The sequence below is a fragment of the Medicago truncatula genome, chromosome 3 (genome assembly GCF_003473485.1).
Source record: "Medicago truncatula cultivar Jemalong A17 chromosome 3, MtrunA17r5.0-ANR, whole genome shotgun sequence".
Classification (NCBI taxonomy): domain Eukaryota; kingdom Viridiplantae; phylum Streptophyta; class Magnoliopsida; order Fabales; family Fabaceae; genus Medicago; species Medicago truncatula.
The window spans coordinates 44,890,149-44,908,124 of NC_053044.1; the positions used below are offsets into that span (position 1 = coordinate 44,890,149).

The window sequence follows — 17,976 nt, forward strand, 5'->3', positions numbered from 1 at the left end:
AGTTAAAAAAGATGCTCAGATCCAAGCTCAGAGCACAAGGCTCGCACAATTTATCAGCGCAAAGGAGCGTTGGGACTTTTTCAAGGACGCGCATTCAGATTCCGAGGAGTAGTCTACTTCAGGGGCTCAAGAATTTCCCAAAATGTTCTTATCTTTTATGTTTTCGCTTTCTTTTATGAACTTTGGAGTCTATCCCTTGGCTCAGTTTGTAAAAAGGGAATTATCTTTATAAGTCTATCCTCTATCTCTTTATAATGTTTACAAAATAGCTTTTATAAGTCCTTCGATAAAAAAAATAAAAAAATAAAATGTGTCTATTTTTGCATAAGCATATCATGCATCATCTTGCATTTCATAGTCTCAAATCCAAGTCTCACACAAATTTTCTTCTCCAATAAAAAGGTCAGCTCGTTTCAAAGGTGGCACCGCGCATCCACTACAAGTCTACTCGTACTCATTACACTCGTGCAACTGTTAAGAGAAAGATGGATTTTCTCGAGCAAGAGAATCGGGCGCTCCGTGAAGAAGTGGCAGCCATGCAGACTAAGATGGACGAAATGGTTGAAATGATGAAGACGATGGCAGATATGCGGACCCAAGAGCAAGCTCAGGCTCAGGCTCAAGCTCATGCTCTAGCACAAGCTCAAGCACAAATTCATGCACAAACACAAGCTCCTCCACCTCCCACCAATACTCAGGCTGAAGCATCTTCCTCTGCCATCCCTGAATGGACAATATGTGCTGACACTCCGACACACTCTGCTCCACAACTCTCCGTGCCTTGGTTCCCGCCTTTTACTGCTGGCGAAATACTTCGTCCCATTGCTTGTGAAGCTCAGATGCCTACTCATCAGGTGACTCATGTCCCTCCGCCTCCTGTAAGAGCTCCCCCAGTTGTCATGACTTACTCAGCACCTATGATTCACACTGCTCCACAAAATGAAGAACCCATCTTCCAATCAAGGAGTATGAAGACCTATGGTCAAGTGGAGGATTTACAAGAGAAGTATGATGAGATGTACCGTGAGATGAAAGCTCTCCGCGGAAAAGAAAGATTTGGAAAAACTGCTTATGACCTCTGTTTGGTGCCAAACGTCCAGATACCTCATAAGTTCAAGGTCCCAGATTTTGAGAAGTATAAAGGGAACTCCTGCCCTGAGGAACATCTAACAATGTATGCAAGAAGGATGTCCGCGTATGCTAAGGACGATCAGGTCCTTATTTATTACTTCCAGGAGAGCTTGGCTAGTCCCGCCTCAAAGTGGTACATGAATCTGGACAAAACAAAGATCCAAACTTTCCATGATCTGTGTGAAGCTTTTGTGGAACAATACAATTACAATGTAGATATGGCTCCAGACCGAAGTGATCTTCAGGCCATGACTCAGGGGGTCAAAGAAACATTCAAAGAGTATGCTCAGCGGTGGAGAGATGTTGCTGCCCAAGTCAGCCCACGTATAGAAGAGAAGGAAATGACCAAACTTTTCTTAAAAACTCTCAGTCAGTTCTACTACGAGAAGATGGTCGGAAGTACGCCCAAAAACTTTGCTGAAATGGTTGGCATGGGTGTGCAGTTGGAAGAAGGAGTCCGAGAAGGACGTTTAGTAAAAGATGGAGTTTCTACCAGTGGAACCAAGAAATATGGCAACCACATCCCGAGAAAGAAAGAACATGAGGTCAGTATGGTGGCCCAAGGAAGGCCTCAGCAAACTTATCCAACCTATCAACACATTGCTGCCATCACACCTGCTGCCAATATTATTCATCCCCCAAATAGCCAGTCTCAATTCCCACAATATCCTCAACACCCTCAACAATATCCCCAACAACCATACCAGCAACATCCCTATCAACAACAACAACCTCGACCACAAAGAATGCAATTTGACCCAATTCCCGTCACCTATGCGGAGTTACTTCCAGGATTACTCAGAAATAACTTGGTTCAAACCAGGCCTCCTCCTCCAGTACCAGAAAGACTGCCAACATGGTACAGACCTGATCAGACTTGTGATTTCCATCAAGGGGCCCCAGGTCATAATATTGAAAGTTGTTATGCCTCTAAGTATGCAGTACAGAGGCTAATCAAAGAAAAGAAGATAACCTTCACAGACTCAGCGCCAAATATTCAAACCAATCCATTACCAAACCATGGTGCTGCAACTGTCAACATGGTCGAAGATTGCCAAGAGACTCACCATATTCTCGACGTTCAACAAATCCGAACACCTTTGGTCCCATTACATGCCAAGTTATGCAAAGTAAACCTCTTTAAACATGATCATGATGGCTGCAACGAGTGCCTTCTGAACCCCTGGGGTTGTCAGAAAGTGAAAGATGATATTCAAGGACTGCTGAACCAAGGAGAACTGGTTGTTGAAAGAAAATGTGACAATGTATGTGTTATAACTCCTGAAGAGCCTTTGGAGATATTTTACGACAGTCGGAAGTCAGTTGCTGCTCCTTTAGTGATTTGCTTGCCTGGTCCAATACCTTATACTTCTGAGAAGGCAATTCCTTACAAGTACAATGCCACTATGATAGAAGGTGGTCGTGAAGTTCCAATACCACCTTTGCCTTCTGTGGAAAATATTGCCGAAGATAGTAGAGTATTGAGGAATGGGCGTGTTATCCCTATAGTGTTTCCAAAGAAAGTTGACGCTCCGGTAACGGAAGAAACTCGGACTAAAGATTCCGGTGCAATCAAAGATGTGGGTCAGACTAGCGGGACCAAGGCATGTTCTGATTTTGATGAGATTCTCAAGCTGATAAAGAAAAGTGAGTACAAAGTGGTTGATCAACTGATGCAGACTCCGTCAAAAATATCCATAATGTCTTTGTTACTAAATTCTGAGGCTCATAAGGAAGCTTTGATGAAAGTCTTGGAGCAAGCTTTTGTAGACCATGATGTGACTGTGAGACAATTCGATGGAATAGTGGGGAATATCACTGCATGCAACAATCTGAGTTTCAGTGACGAAGAGCTCCCAGAGGAAGGAAGGAACCATAATTTGGCATTGCATATATCTGTGAACTGCAAGACTGATGCTTTGTCAAATGTGTTGGTAGATACCGGGTCATCGTTAAATGTAATGGCCAAAACGACCTATGATCAGCTTTCTTACAAGGGTACACCTTTGAGACGAAGTGGAGTAATGGTGAAAGCTTTTGATGGTTCGAGGAAGAATGTTCTCGGAGAGGTGTTTCTGCCTATTACAATTGGGCCACAGGATTTCCAGATTACTTTTCAAGTGATGGACATCCAAGCATCCTACAGCTGTCTACTAGGCCGACCCTGGATTCATGAAGCGGGGGCAGTAACGTCTACCTTGCATCAGAAGTTAAAGTTTGTGAAGAATGGGAAGCTGGTAACGGTAAATGGTGAAGAAGCTTTATTAGTAAGTCATTTATCGTCTTTCTCCTTCATCGGAGCCGATAGCGTTGAAGGGACATCTTTTCAAGGACTTGCCATAGAAGAAGAGAATACCAAGAGGAGTGAGTCATCTATCTCTTCTCTAAAAGATGCTCAAAAAGTGATACAAGCTGGAGGCTCTCCCAGCTGGGGAAAGTTGATAGAACTGCCAGAGAACAAGCGCCGAGAAGGAGTGGGTTTCTGCCCATCAGCTGATTTGTCCAAGCCTAAAATCATGGTCGAACCAATCAGAGGTACTTTCCACAGCTCTGGGTTCATTCATGCAATCATTGAAGATAATCCCGAAAGAGTGCCACGAAACTTTGTGACACAAGGAGGGTCTAGCCACAATTGGGTTGCCGTAGATGTTCCTTTTATTGCTCATTTATCCAAGTAATGCACTTTGTTTCGTCTTTTATGTTTTTAAAGAAAATCCTTTCGCCCCGCCCCAAGCGAGAGTGAATCTATCTAGGGCTTTTTTGCTTCAAGAATTTATCGTCAATCAAATAAAAATGTCGTTTTGTTCCCGACTTTTTCGCCTTGTTTTCTTTTATGATTTTAGAAAAAATGGTAATACAAAAAATCAAAAATATAATCACCTTCTAAAAATCTGCACTTACTTATTTTCTAAAATCATCAATCATATATGCAGATTAAAAACCAATGAACCCGTTGAACAACATAACCCTATGATCTCTCCCAACTTTGAGTTCCCTGTGTATGAGGCGGAAGAAGAAGAGAACGAAGAGATTCCCGACGAAATCTCTCGGCTACTTGAACAAGAAAGAAAGATCATTCAGCCCTATGGGGAAGAATTAGAAGCAATCAACTTGGGTACCGAAGAAGACAAGAAGGAGATCAAGATTGGGGCATCACTTGAGGCAAGTGTCAAGAAGCGAGTGATAGAGCTTCTCAAAGAATATGTTGATGTGTTTGCTTGGTCGTACCGAGATATGCCGGGTCTGGATACTGATATCGTGGTACACCATTTACCTTTGAAACCCGAGTGTCCGCCGGTCAAGCAGAAATTAAGAAGAACCCGCCCTGATATGGCCCTCAAGATTAAAGAGGAAGTGCAGAAACAGATCGATGCAGGTTTCCTCGTTACATCAAAATACCCTCAATGGCTAGCCAACATAGTGCCTGTTCCGAAGAAGGATGGCAAAGTCAGAATGTGTGTTGATTACCGTGACCTTAACAAAGCTAGTCCCAAAGATGATTTTCCATTACCTCATATTGATGTACTGGTTGACAGCACTGCAAAATCCAAAGTGTTCTCCTTCATGGATGGTTTCTCCGGTTACAATCAGATCAAGATGGCGCCCGAAGACAGAGAGAAGACGTCTTTCATCACACCTTGGGGCACTTTCTGTTACAGAGTAATGCCGTTCGGTTTGATCAATGCAGGAGCTACTTATCAAAGGGGTATGACTACTATCTTTCACGACATGATACACAAAGAGATTGAGGTTTATGTGGATGACATGATCGTCAAGTCAATCACTGAAGAACAACATGTTGAGTATTTGCTAAAGATGTTCCAACGGCTAAGAAAGTACAGACTTCGTCTGAATCCCAACAAATGTACTTTTGGTGTTAGATCCGGAAAGCTTCTGGGCTTCATTGTTAGTCAGAAAGGTATTGAAGTAGATCCAGACAAGGTCAAAGCCATCAGAGAAATGCCAGCTCCGCAAACAGAAAAACAAGTAAGGGGGTTTCTCGGACGACTGAATTACATCTCCCGTTTCATCTCTCATATGACTGCAACATGTGGGCCGATATTCAAACTCCTCCGCAAGGATCAAGGGATTGATTGGACAGAAGATTGCCAGAAAGCTTTTGATAGCATCAAAGCGTACTTACTAGAACCTCCGATTCTCATCCCTCCAGTTGAAGGAAGACCACTAATCATGTACCTGACTGTACTAGAAGATTCCATGGGTTGTGTGCTCGGACAACAAGACGAAACTGGAAGAAAGGAGCATGCCATTTATTATTTGAGCAAGAAGTTTACTGACTGTGAATCTCGCTATTCCATGCTCGAGAAGACTTGTTGCGCACTAGCCTGGGCTGCTAAACGTCTCCGTCACTATATGATTAGTCATACTACTTGGTTGATATCTAAGATGGATCCGATCAAGTACATCTTTGAGAAACCTGCTTTGACAGGAAGAATTGCCCGGTGGCAGATGTTATTATCCGAATATGATATTGAGTATCGTACCCAGAAAGCAATCAAAGGCAGTATCCTTGCTGATCACTTGGCTCACCAACCAATTGAAGACTATCAGCCCATCAAGTTCGACTTTCCTGATGAAGAGATTATGTATTTGAAGATGAAAGATTGTGACGAACCGCTACTCGGGGAAGGTCCAGAGCCTGAATCAAAATGGGGTCTAATATTCGACGGAGCTGTTAATGCTTATGGTAGCGGAATTGGGGCAATCATTGTCACTCCTAAAGGTGCACACATCCCTTTCACGGCCAGGCTAACGTTCAACTGTACAAACAACATGGCAGAGTACGAAGCGTGTATCATGGGTATCGAAGAAGCCATCGATCTGAGAATTAAGAACCTCGACATTTATGGTGACTCAGCCCTTGTAATCAATCAAATCACAGGAGAATGGGAGACTCGTCACCCCGGCTTGGTTCCCTACAAAGACTATGCAAGACGATTACTGACCTTCTTCAACAAAGTCGAGCTACACCATATTCCTCGTGATGAGAACCAGATGGCGGATGCTCTGGCTACTTTGTCTTCAATGTACCAAGTAAATCGTCGGAATGAAGTACCACTGATCCATATCAGACGTCTTGAGAGACCCGCTCATGTATTCGCCACTGAAGAAGTTGTTGATGACAAGCCATGGTTCCACGATATCAAATGTTTCCTTCAAAGGCAAGAGTATCCACTTGGAGCATCCAGTAAAGACAAGAAGACTCTAAGAAGATTGTCTGTCAATTTCTTCCTGAACGGGGACATTTTATATAAAGAAACTTCGATATGGTGTTGCTCAGATGTGTTGACAAACATGAGGCAGACTTATTGATGCATGAAATACACGAAGGATCCTTTGGGACTCATTCTAGCGGACATACAATGGCCAAGAAGATATTGAGAGCAGGTTATTACTGGATGACAATGGAAGCCGATTGTTACAAGCATGCCAGGAAGTGTTATAAGTGTCAAATCTATGCCGATAAGATTCATGTGCCGCCGACTGCACTCAATGTTCTTTCCTCCCCGTGGCCATTCTCTATGTGGGGCATTGACATGATTGGAAGAATTGAACCCAAAGCTTCAAATGGACACCGCTTCATTCTAGTGGCTATTGACTATTTCACCAAATGGGTTGAAGCTGCATCTTATGCTAATGTGACCAAGCAGGTGGTAGTCAAGTTTATCAAGAATCATATTATTTGCCGCTATGGTGTCCCTAGCCGGATCATTACAGATAATGGGACGAATCTGAACAACAAGATGATGAAAGAATTGTGTGATGATTTCAAGATCGAACACCATAATTCTTCGCCTTACAGACCTCAGATGAATGGTGCTGTCGAAGCTGCAAACAAAAATATAAAGAAGATCATCCAGAAGATGGTGGTGACTTATAAAGATTGGCATGAGATGCTTCCCTTTGCATTACATGGATATCGTACTTCTGTACGCACATCAACAGGGGCAACCCCTTTCTCTTTAGTATATGGCATGGAGGCAGTACTTCCCATAGAAGTTGAGATTCCTTCAATACGAGTTTTAATGGAGGCTGAATTATCAGAGGCTGAGTGGGTTCAAAGTAGGTATGACCAATTGAATCTGATCGAAGAAAAGCGCATGTCTGCTCTTTGTCATGGTCAGCTGTATCAAAAGAGGATGAAGCAGGCTTTTGACAAGAAAGTTCATCCCCGTGAATTCAAAGAAGGTGATCTTGTGCTCAAAAGGATCTTGACTTTCCAACCCGACTCTAGGGGCAAGTGGACGCCTAACTATGAAGGCCCGTATGTTGTCAAGAAAGCTTACTCAGGCGGTGCCATGACTCTTCAAACCATGGATGGTGAAGAACTTCCACGTCCTGTGAACACAGATGCAGTCAAGAAATACTTTGTCTAAAAGTTATAAGAACAGCTCGGTAAGTCGAAAACCCGAAAAGGGCGGCTTAGGCAAAAATGAGCGTCTCAGTGGGCTGAAAACCCGAAAGGGCGGCTCAAGCAAAAATTAGAGACATTAAACAGAAATCATTATCCTGATAGGCTGGAAACCCGAAAGGGCGGTCTATGCAAAAGTTAAGGATAAAAAAGAAAAAGACAAAGTAACTGCGTCCAGTCAGGCACAATCCACTTGGGGCATGTCTACTATCAAAGAATCTCCAAATTTGAAGCATCAAAAGCAGTAGAATTCAAGAGTTCTAAGGGGGAATGGGGTTATGAAATTCAATGTACCTTCCCATTTTAAAATTACCATTTTTTTTCAAATTTTGTAAAAAAAATCCATGAAGTCATGCCATCTGCAGGCTGTCATTCAATCAATAATATTTGAGCCTATGGCCCTTCTGTTTAAAATTCCCCTTTTATTCTATTTTTAAAGTTCTTTCCATTGTTTGATGATAATATTTCGAAGTAGAATTCTAAAAAAAAAACTTTTTTCCATGTCTTTTTAAAAAAGGGGCATAAATGCACAAGTACATATTAGGACTTGAGAGTGAAGGAAGCATGCGTCAGCACGTTCCTCAAAGAATGGTTAGACCCCACCAGAGAACCATGATTGGACACTGAGAAAATTCAAAAAAAAAAAAAAAGAAGGGCACAACGACGGAAGTGTGTCAATGGAAGAACATTATGTATCAGCTTACAAAGGGCGACTTTTTCCAGACTTTTAATGGGTTTTGTCCCCATAAGGCATATGTTTGATATTTTGTCCCCAATGAGGTCATCTCCAAGGAAGTTTGCCTAGTGTATAGTACTGTGATGTCAGTCCACTTTCCACCTTACCAAGTCTTGTCTTGTCTCATCGAGTCCATATACAATAAATACATTCATGCTTTCGGACGTTAATACATTTATACACCCATACATCCATGCATCAACACTTTCATACATTCTTATACAACATATGCATCGCATCATTCGTACATGGTTGTATCAATCGCACAAAGTTTTGTTTGATAATATCCCCTCAGTTCGGTCCTCGTTTCATCATTATGTCAAGTGGCAAGTTCTAACAAAGGAACAGCTTGTAATCATCATTTACATCAAAAGTGTCATCCCCAGTGTGTCTGGTCAAGAGATGTCACGAATCAATCAATTTCAAGCGGCAAGTTTCTGACAAAGGGACAACTTGAATCTATTTTCATTCAATTTCAAGCGGCAAGTTTCTGACAAAGGGACAACTTGAATCTATTTTCAATCAATTTCAAGCGGCAAGTTTCTGACAAAGGGACAACTTGAATCTATTTTCAGTCAATTTCAAGCGGCAAGTTTCTGATAAAGGGACAACTTGAACCTATTTCCAGTCAATTTCAATTTCAAATACAAAAGTGTCATCCCCGGCGTAAAGCCATTTCTAGTCATGGCACTAGTCAATTTCCATTTCAATTTCAATTTCAAAAGTGTCGTCCCCGGCGTAAAGCCGTGCAAGTGATGTCACTAATCAATTTCAAAGTGTCATCCCTGGCGTGAAGCTGTGCCAGTGATGTCACAAGTTAATTTCAATCACCTATCATACAGGTAGTAGACAATCATTTTCCCCAGTGAAACTACATTCCCCTAGCGGAGTCAGGATCCCTTTCTCTAGCGAGTGTTGGGTATCTTATTGTTGTTTCTCATTCCAGTCGAGTCACCTATGTCATCATGCACTCATTCTTGCATCAAATGCATTCATAGCATCTTAGGTCAAAAATGGTGTACTCTGTATTTAAGTCTCTTCGACCTGTCAATTCAAAGATTCCATCTTCGAATCTTCGGACGAAGAAACTTAAATAGGGGCATCTGTCATACCCTAATTTTTGACCTAAGACAGCACTGACACGTGTCATTTAACTCCGACCGGTCTCAGCCTTTCGAGCAAAAATTTCGGCAGGGAGGTATTTTAAAATACCTCATAGTTGATTCCGAGTCGGGCCCTCTTCTCTCAATTTTCATTTAATTTTAATTTCCATCTTTTATTAACTTTAAATTCATTTTTTTTTTTAACCTTTATTTTATCTTGTTTTTGTTTTATTTATTTTTAGTCCTTTTATTTTATTTTTAATGTCTAAAATAAATCAAAATTTTTGTCCGATAATATCCAAACACAGCTCAAAACAGGCTGTCATATTCCTCTCCAAGCAACAAATTTTTTGCTCATCTCAAGCTCTATAAAGGCAACACGCAAGCAGCCAAGAGAAGGGGGGGCCCAACAGACAAAAACACAGAATTTAAAATCGCAAAAACTGCAAACAACAGATCTTTCACAAAACTGAATCCGAACCGTTTTCAGAACCGCATCACCATAACCACACAAACTCAGGCCAAAATCATCAAAAACCTTACTACACAATCAACCATTCAAATCAGCCAGGTTCAACCTCAAACATCCACAAATCCAGCACCACCCTTATAAACCCGTAATCCCAAATCAATTTCACACAAAACCGAACCATCACAACTCAAATCAAACCAACCGTGAAACACCATCAACAAACCAACACAGATCCAGATCAAAAAAAAGAAACAATAAAAAGGTAGTAACCCTTTTTGTAGATCTAGGGTCCGTTAAACCTCATTTCAAAAAAAACGTTTCCAAAAAAGAAAGGAGAAGGGAAAGGGTAATCTTTTGGTAAAAAAAAAATAAAAAAAGGAGGAGTTTTTAACTCCGGCGCGGTGGCGCCGCCGCGAAAACTCGCCGGCCACCGCGCCGGAACCACCCCCGGTGGCCTCTCCTCGTCGGAGAAGATGAAGCAATTCTAGAGAGAAGGCAGAGCCTCTCTCTCTAGAAATAAGAAATAAGAGAGAGAGAAAGAAAGAAAAAATGAAGAAAAAAGGAAAGAATGGGTATTTATACCCCTCTTCTTCAACAGATCCAATCAAGGCCGTTGATCAAATCAACGGCCGAGATTTGTTCCCCAAGGCCCAATCCTCCTCATTTTATTTCCTGCACCCTCCTTTACTGCTCACACACCCCAGCATCTCATTTTTCTAATTTCTTTTTCATGCATTTTAATTCTCGCTCTATCTGTTAATCCAAAGTGCTCTGGTCCCCAGTTAGCTGTTAATATTATAATTATTCTCCAGAACAATCTGGTCCTTAATAATTAAATTAATCCAGAGTGCTCTGGTCCAAAATTAACTTAATATGATATTCTTGCTTAATTTAGTTATTCTCCAGAACAATCTGGTCCTTGTTAATTAAATTAATCCAGAGTGCTCTGGTCCTATATTAACTATTAATATTATATTTTTGTTTAAATTAATTATTCTCCAGAGTGCTCTGGTCATTGTTAATTAAATTAATCCAGAGTGCTCTGGTCCTAAATTAACTGTTAATATTATATTTTTGTTAATCCAGAGTGCTCTGGTCCAAACTTAAATGTTAATATTTATTTATTTTTGTTTAACTTAATTATTCTCCAGAATATTCTGGTCCATGTTAAAATAATTTCACAATTCAGCTTAACTTCATTTTTCTCATTCTGCTTATATAATTTTCATATCTTTATTCCAAAACCACAAAAACATTCAAATAACAAATCACAAAAATATTTTTTCATTACAAACCTTGATTCTCAAATCAAGTGATCGTTCTTTTATTTTTCTTAATCAAATTTCAAATCAATTCTAATTCAACTTCAAGTCTATTTTCTTCAATCTAAAAAACACAAATCAATTCCCATTTGCCATTTGGCTTTTTATTTCAAAACCTTTCTCAAAACATATAAAAGACACCAAACAAATCAAAACGTCAATTTCTACCCCGAACTACGAGGTTTTGATCCCTCACGGGTACGTAGGCAGAGGACCTTGTCTTTCCAAATCAATTAAAAAAACAATTTTCTTTTTTTTCTTTTCAATTGTCAACTAAAAAACAATTTTCTGTTGTCTCTTCAATTAAAATCAATTTTCTTTTTCCTTTTCAATTCATCTTTCAATTCCATTTTCATCTCTTTAAAAGCAAGCAAGTTTAAGCACAAAAAGTTAAATAAAAATCAAGAGGTTCTCGTAGAGTACTACGAATATTTAGGGTGCTAATACCTTCCCTAAATATAACCAACCCCCGAACCCTAAATCTTTTCAAAATGGGTGGTTTGGAACTTTTTTCCCTAAAAAAAAATTTGTTCAGTCGTGAGATAAAAAGTGAGTCAAGAGTCAATCAAATGGCCTTGACGTCCGAAAAATGGCGCGACAGGGACCAATATACTTATTTTCTATTCCTATTAGTTTGTAAACTAAGTGACAAAGATGATATTAACTCACATAAGTGCATTCAATTTAACAATATCAATTCTATAATTAAAATTCACCGCTTAAGTTAAATAAATTGAAAATTTAAAAATCAAACTTTAATCTTTACATACTACTATGTCTTTATCAACTAAACTACTCTCTTCCATCAACATAAAAAAATAGATTCATTACATAAACAATATATATATATATATATATATATATATATATATATATATATATATATATATATATATATATAAAACAATGTCTATATATATATAGATTAGATAAATTAGGTATTCAACGAACTTACAAAATTATTTTTGCTTATAATGTGATAATTATTTTTTGAGAAATGGTATTTGTACAACCATTTTTTGATAACTTTTACAACAACCTTCTCTCTCATACTCACATGTTTTTATATTCTATCTCTTTCTTTTTCTCTCTATTATTTTTTAACTTAAGGGAGTTGAAATAAAGTTTCTACACCTACTGCCAAAAAAAAATGTTTCTACACCTAAAGCACCACAAAGTTTCCACAATCACCTACGCCACGTCATCTTCCTTCTTATCTCAAATTCTCACTACTACCTACAAATCTAAAACAGTTGTTTCAGTTTAATTTTAACGGCTTTGATTGATGGCGGAAATAAAGGAGGGGTATATCAGTAAAAGGACACGATTCCGTGTTGTTTCCATTAATGGTCCTTGTCAGACTCTCTTAAATATGGCATTAAATAGGAATAACAAAATCTTCAACTAAAATCATGTTTTTTTCAACAAAAAAAAATGTTCTAGTTGTTCATCTTTAGAGCATCACAATAGTAATTTCTTTGTGAAAATGAGATTTTAAACCAGTGCAACGCATACACATTATTCATTTACAATATTTTATAAGTTTAATTTTATTTTTGGCCTCTATTTTATTAGATTTATTTATGGAAATGATAACTCCATTTTAAAATTGAATTCTTTTGTGCATAAAGAAATGTGAATTTTAACTTTAAATGTTGGATTTCTCTTTAAATTCAAGATTACGATAGTAACACACTAATTTTTAATGTCAATATCTAATAAGAAATGTGATTTTTTTTGGTGGTCAGGATATGAACCCCGATCTTACATATATAATGCATTGTCCTTACCAATTGAGTTAAGTTCACGAGTATAAGAAATGTGAATTTTAACCTTAAATGTTGTATATCCTTAAAAAAAAAAAAATAGAAGTTATATTGTAGTATTTATTTTAAAAAGAGCAATGATATTTGAACAATCATTTCTTGTGACAACCTTTTGGACAACTAAATTATACAAAGAAATTTAGGTATTTGCACAAAAATCAAAACAATAGAGAGAGAAAGTAAAAGAATAATGTGAGTATGAGAGAGAAAATTATCACAAAAGTTGTCAAAAAGTGATCGTTCAAATATCATTTCTCTTTTAAAAAACTTGGGTACTTCAATAGGACATCCTTTCTTTTGGAGTTTGTACAACTAAAATCTTCAACATTATTTTATGCATGAAGTATGTTAAAAAAATGGTAGGTGTTTGAAGAGAATTAAGTATCTCATTTGGATTACTTGTTATATTTCAAGAAGGTTTAGCGAATTGTATAGTTCACTGGTTTATCATATTAAGTTGGTTTCTTAAGGTTGGTTTGTTGGTAGAATTTGTAGGAAGCTTAATTTGGTTTACTCTAATAGGTAGAATTGTTTAGCTAGATGTTAAATTTGTACTTCAAGATCATATTACAATTCTAAGTTATTATAATTCAACATTTAACTATACAAGTAACAAGTAAAAAAAGTTGATCTAACAAGAGATCAATTTTCAAACTACATCATAGCAATTTAATGTTCGAATTTTTATCACGAGAAATACTCAAATTTAATGTTTGATCAACTATATTTTTTGAATAAATGTCTGATCAACTATATTAAAAACATGGTTTACTCAAATGACATTTTAGTGAGTTGTGGAAACTCAAGAAGAATAAAAAATACTATTTTTTTAAAGAAAGAATAACAAATAAAATATTCAAATCTTGAAAACAAAATATATTATGAGCTGTGGAATATTGATGAAGTATTATTAATTATTATTAATTTGAAAATAAAATTAATTATTTTGGATGTCGTTGGTTTTCACTCGTTTTCTCTCTCTGCTTTTCAATTTCTCAACTTTGTTTCCATTCCAATTTCCATGTGCACCAACACTTGCTTGTACCTTCCAATCCCATTTCCTTCATCTTCTACTCTGCTTTTCTCTGATCGGTGAGTTTTCATCTACTTTGCTTTATCACACATTTTTTACCTTTTGCTTGCTACAATCACTTTATGGTGTTGAGATTTGAGTTTTTTCTGCTAAACTTTTTGACCCATTTAACCAAAATGTCCTTAAAGTATGTTCAACAGCATAAAGTTTGTAAATTTGTGTTTTTTGCAAAGGTTTTGGAATCTGGGTTAGATTGTGATTTGGGTTTAGTTCTTGGGGTTTAAGATTTATGTCTTTTTTTTTTCTTTTTTAATTTTGATTTTATTGGACAATTTAGCTAGAAAAATGTAGTCTCCTTCAACTTTGATTTGAGTAGACAGAGAATAGGATCAATATTAAGGTTTTTGTTGTGTAGCTTTCTTTTTTAAGTATATATTCTTGAACCAGATTTTCAGATAAGAAAATTTTTATTCCCTTGTTGCTTCTAAGTTAAGCATTTTTATCCATCAGAAATTTCAAAGCTTGGATAAACCAAAAAGAGTAACTAGGAGAAATGTGAGCATTGTTACTTTTTGTTGCTTGTACTGGAAATTCTCGGATGAGACTAATTTGTCCTCAATATAAAAATGTTAGGCACTAATTTGGGTTTATTTTTTGTCGGGGCTAAATTGAGCCGAGAGAAAATTGTGACGGATCAAATTGGGTCTTTGCTCTTATTTTTTGAGCTACCAAAGCCAATTTTAGTGGTTTATTGTTAGTGATTTGATGCAAGGTGAAACATGCAGAATATTTTCTTTTATAAAATCAAGCCTTCTCAAATGTAATGTTTTGGTGTAAGAACTCTTTTAAACTATTTTTTAAAGTCAAAATTGAGAACATTCAGAGCAGTGTATCTCCATTTAATTTAATCCTCCATATTTATAATTGATATGTTATCACCTATTCATCAATCCCCATAATACTTTCATTTCAAATTTTAGCATTTTGGTTTTCCATAATTTTCCGAATAATCCTAGTGCACCTAAGGCTGACCTATCAATTCTTTCAAAATGCTTATTATGCAAAATAAATTTGAACCATAGAATAGGAATCAGATAGGATGCTATGTCGTAGACTGAGATAAGACTTAACCAGTATGCAGTATACCAAAGTGAATCAATGCAAACTCAATCCCTCTCAATCCCCTTCTGTCTGCGTAGAACAAAATGTAAAGGGAAAAAGATAGAGCATATGATGTCAGATTGTTTTTTATTAACATGTATTGACATTATAAACACATTTTGTCTCCTTCCATGCAAGTAATTTGCAATAGCTTCTTTAGTATTATTTTGAGATATTACACTGAACATCTTAAAAACATTTAATACAGGTTGAATGCTATCTGAAGTCTATATTAGATGTATAACATCCTTCTTGACAGTCCTATTTTGTGTTTTATTTGCTGAATATTACAGAGCTATGATGAAGAATTCACCTTAAAGAGCATAGTTTTTGCCATTCCTAGATAAGCAATGGTTGCGGAATCATGGTTTCGTAGTCTGTGGAGGACTCCTCGGAAGCATGATGCTAATTCTGAGAAGGAGGTGATTGGAGTATTAGCATTTGAAATAGCAAGCTTGATGTCCAAGCTGGTTAATTTATGGCAATCGTTGAGTGATAAACATATATCTAGGTTGAAAGAGGAGATCACAAATTCAATTGGCATAAAAAAGCTTGTTTCAGATGATGATCATTTCATTGAACGGTTGATCTGTATGGAGATCGTTGAGAATATGGCACACGTGGCCGAGTCCGTAGCTAGGCTTGCAAAGAAATGCAATGATCCGATTTTGAAAGGTTTTGAGAACACCTTTTATGGGTTTATCACTACGGGTACAGATCCATATGGGTGGGAATTAACTTGCAAAAAGATGGAAAAAAAGATTAAAAAGTTTGAAAAATTTATATCAACTAATGCAAGTCTGTATCAAGAGATGGAGGTGCTTGTTGATCTGGAGCAAACTCTTGCAAGAGTGAAGCCTAATAATGAGTCAGATGGCGTGAGTCTAAGTGAGTATCAGAAGAAAGTTGCATGGAAAAGGCATGAGGTGAAGAACTTGCGGGATGTTTCTCTGTGGAACAGGACATATGATTACACGATACATCTTTTGGCAAGATCCTTATTCACAATATTCTCTAAGATCAACCATGTTTTCGGAATTCAAGAGATGGTAGATGATGGTGGGACCAATAACTCGAGTGTCTTAAACTCTGATAGCATTTATAGAAGTCAATCAGTTTCTGCATTATTTCAATCTTCATTCCACTCATCACAGAATAATATTGCCAGATTTTCTTCAGGACCTCTTAATACTATTACTGCTAGATCAGGTCCAATTGTTAGAACAAATAAAGCCAGCATCTCTCATTCAGGTCCCCTTGGTGACTCATCCACAAAGTCAGGCCCAATTTTAGGAAAGCATACAAATGTCAATTTTTACTCAGGTCCCCTCGGAAGGAACATGCATCAATCAGTCCCACTCACTAGAACAAAAAAAATGAGCAAGATTTGGAACTTTTATAAACACTCTGCCGCCATAACTGGGAAGGAAACTCACACAAGACATAGTCGAATGACTCAAGTTGGACCTTTCAAAGGATGTATGGCTTGGGACAGTTCCTCTGTCATTGACTGCCATTCAAATGCAAGTGGCGTTCATTGTGGGATTCAGAATCCAAAGGTACTTCATCATACTCAATCAGTCTTCAAATCTCTGTGCAAGCTATTAAACCCTCCACCTGAAACCCTTGGTGCAGCTGCTTTATCACTTCACTATGCAAATGTTATCATTGTGATTGAGAAGCTAGCTGCTTCTCCACACTTGATCAGTCTCGATGCAAGAGATGACCTGTACAACATGTTACCAAGACGTGTCAGAATTGCCCTCAAGGCCAAATTAAAGCCATATACCAAGACCATGGCATCGGCATCAGTCTTTGACACAGGTCTTGCAGGAGAATGGAACGAAGCAATGTCAAGCATATTGGAATGGTTGGCACCGCTTGCTCATAACATGATAAGATGGCAAACTGAGAGGAGTTTTGAGCAGCAGAGCTTTGTTTCCCGAACGAATGTGCTGCTGGTACAAACCCTTTACTTTGCAAATCTAGAAAAGACAGAAGAAATAATCACCGAGCTTCTTGTGGGTCTGAATTATGTCTGCAAATATGGCAGGGAGCTCAATGCAAAATCTCTGGCAGAGTGCGGCAGTTTTAGGGTTGGCAATGAATATCTTAATCTGAATATATAAAGACTTTGCAGTAAGGCTAAGGTTATGGCCATTTCCCACAGGAGTCCAGTTCCTTGCCAGGGACTGGAATGAGGACATGGAGATAGACCAACAGTCGTCTTCTTGAATCAACAAATGAAATTGAAATGATAGTTGAAGTATGGGAGAAATATCTACATTCCCATTATCATGGTAATTTAGTATCAGAATGTGTTTCTGGCGAGGATTTTTTTTCTCTTGGTTTTGAATATTTATTGTTGATTCTCTTTGATGAGTTTCAAATCATTAGAACTAGAACTTGGATGGCTCTTTTCAATGTTGTCATTCTTCCTGTTTGAAGAGTTCCTACATGGTGTTTAGGGTGTGCATATCTATCAGCATCATTATATGTTAAATTGTATAGTGCGATCACACGATGATAATTGGTTATTTATCTATATCTTCTGAATTTGTCAGGCAAAAAATTGTCATAGTACAGATATTAAGTACCGTGATCTTCTCTCTTTTATGCAACAATTGCACAGATTGAAACGCTGCTTTCTGTCATTGTGTTATACTATACTAGCAATAGCTCTATGAAAAACATAGACGCTCTTGCAAACCAACCATTTAAAATATTGTTTCTTGTGGATTTATGGGTTCAGACCTGGG

The 17,976-nt window shown here is 37.8% G+C and overlaps 2 protein-coding genes across 2 annotated transcripts; both read left to right on the forward strand.

Moving 5' to 3' along the window:
* The first annotated feature begins 485 nt into the window (after window positions 1–485).
* Window positions 486–15,564, forward strand: LOC112420249 (uncharacterized). Its single transcript, XM_039832092.1, is given in 4 exon segments — window positions 486–3,805; window positions 4,065–6,403; window positions 6,406–7,523; window positions 15,511–15,564. Coding segments are annotated over 4 exon segments (6,831 nt in total).
* On the forward strand, window positions 13,959–17,871 carry LOC11441466 (protein PSK SIMULATOR 3). Its single transcript, XM_003602171.4, has 2 exons — window positions 13,959–14,115; window positions 15,511–17,871. The coding sequence occupies exon 2, from the start codon at window positions 15,568–15,570 to the stop codon at window positions 17,344–17,346; it is 1,779 nt and encodes a 592-aa protein (XP_003602219.1). The 5' UTR covers window positions 13,959–14,115; window positions 15,511–15,567; the 3' UTR covers window positions 17,347–17,871.
* Window positions 17,872–17,976: the final 105 nt, after the last annotated feature.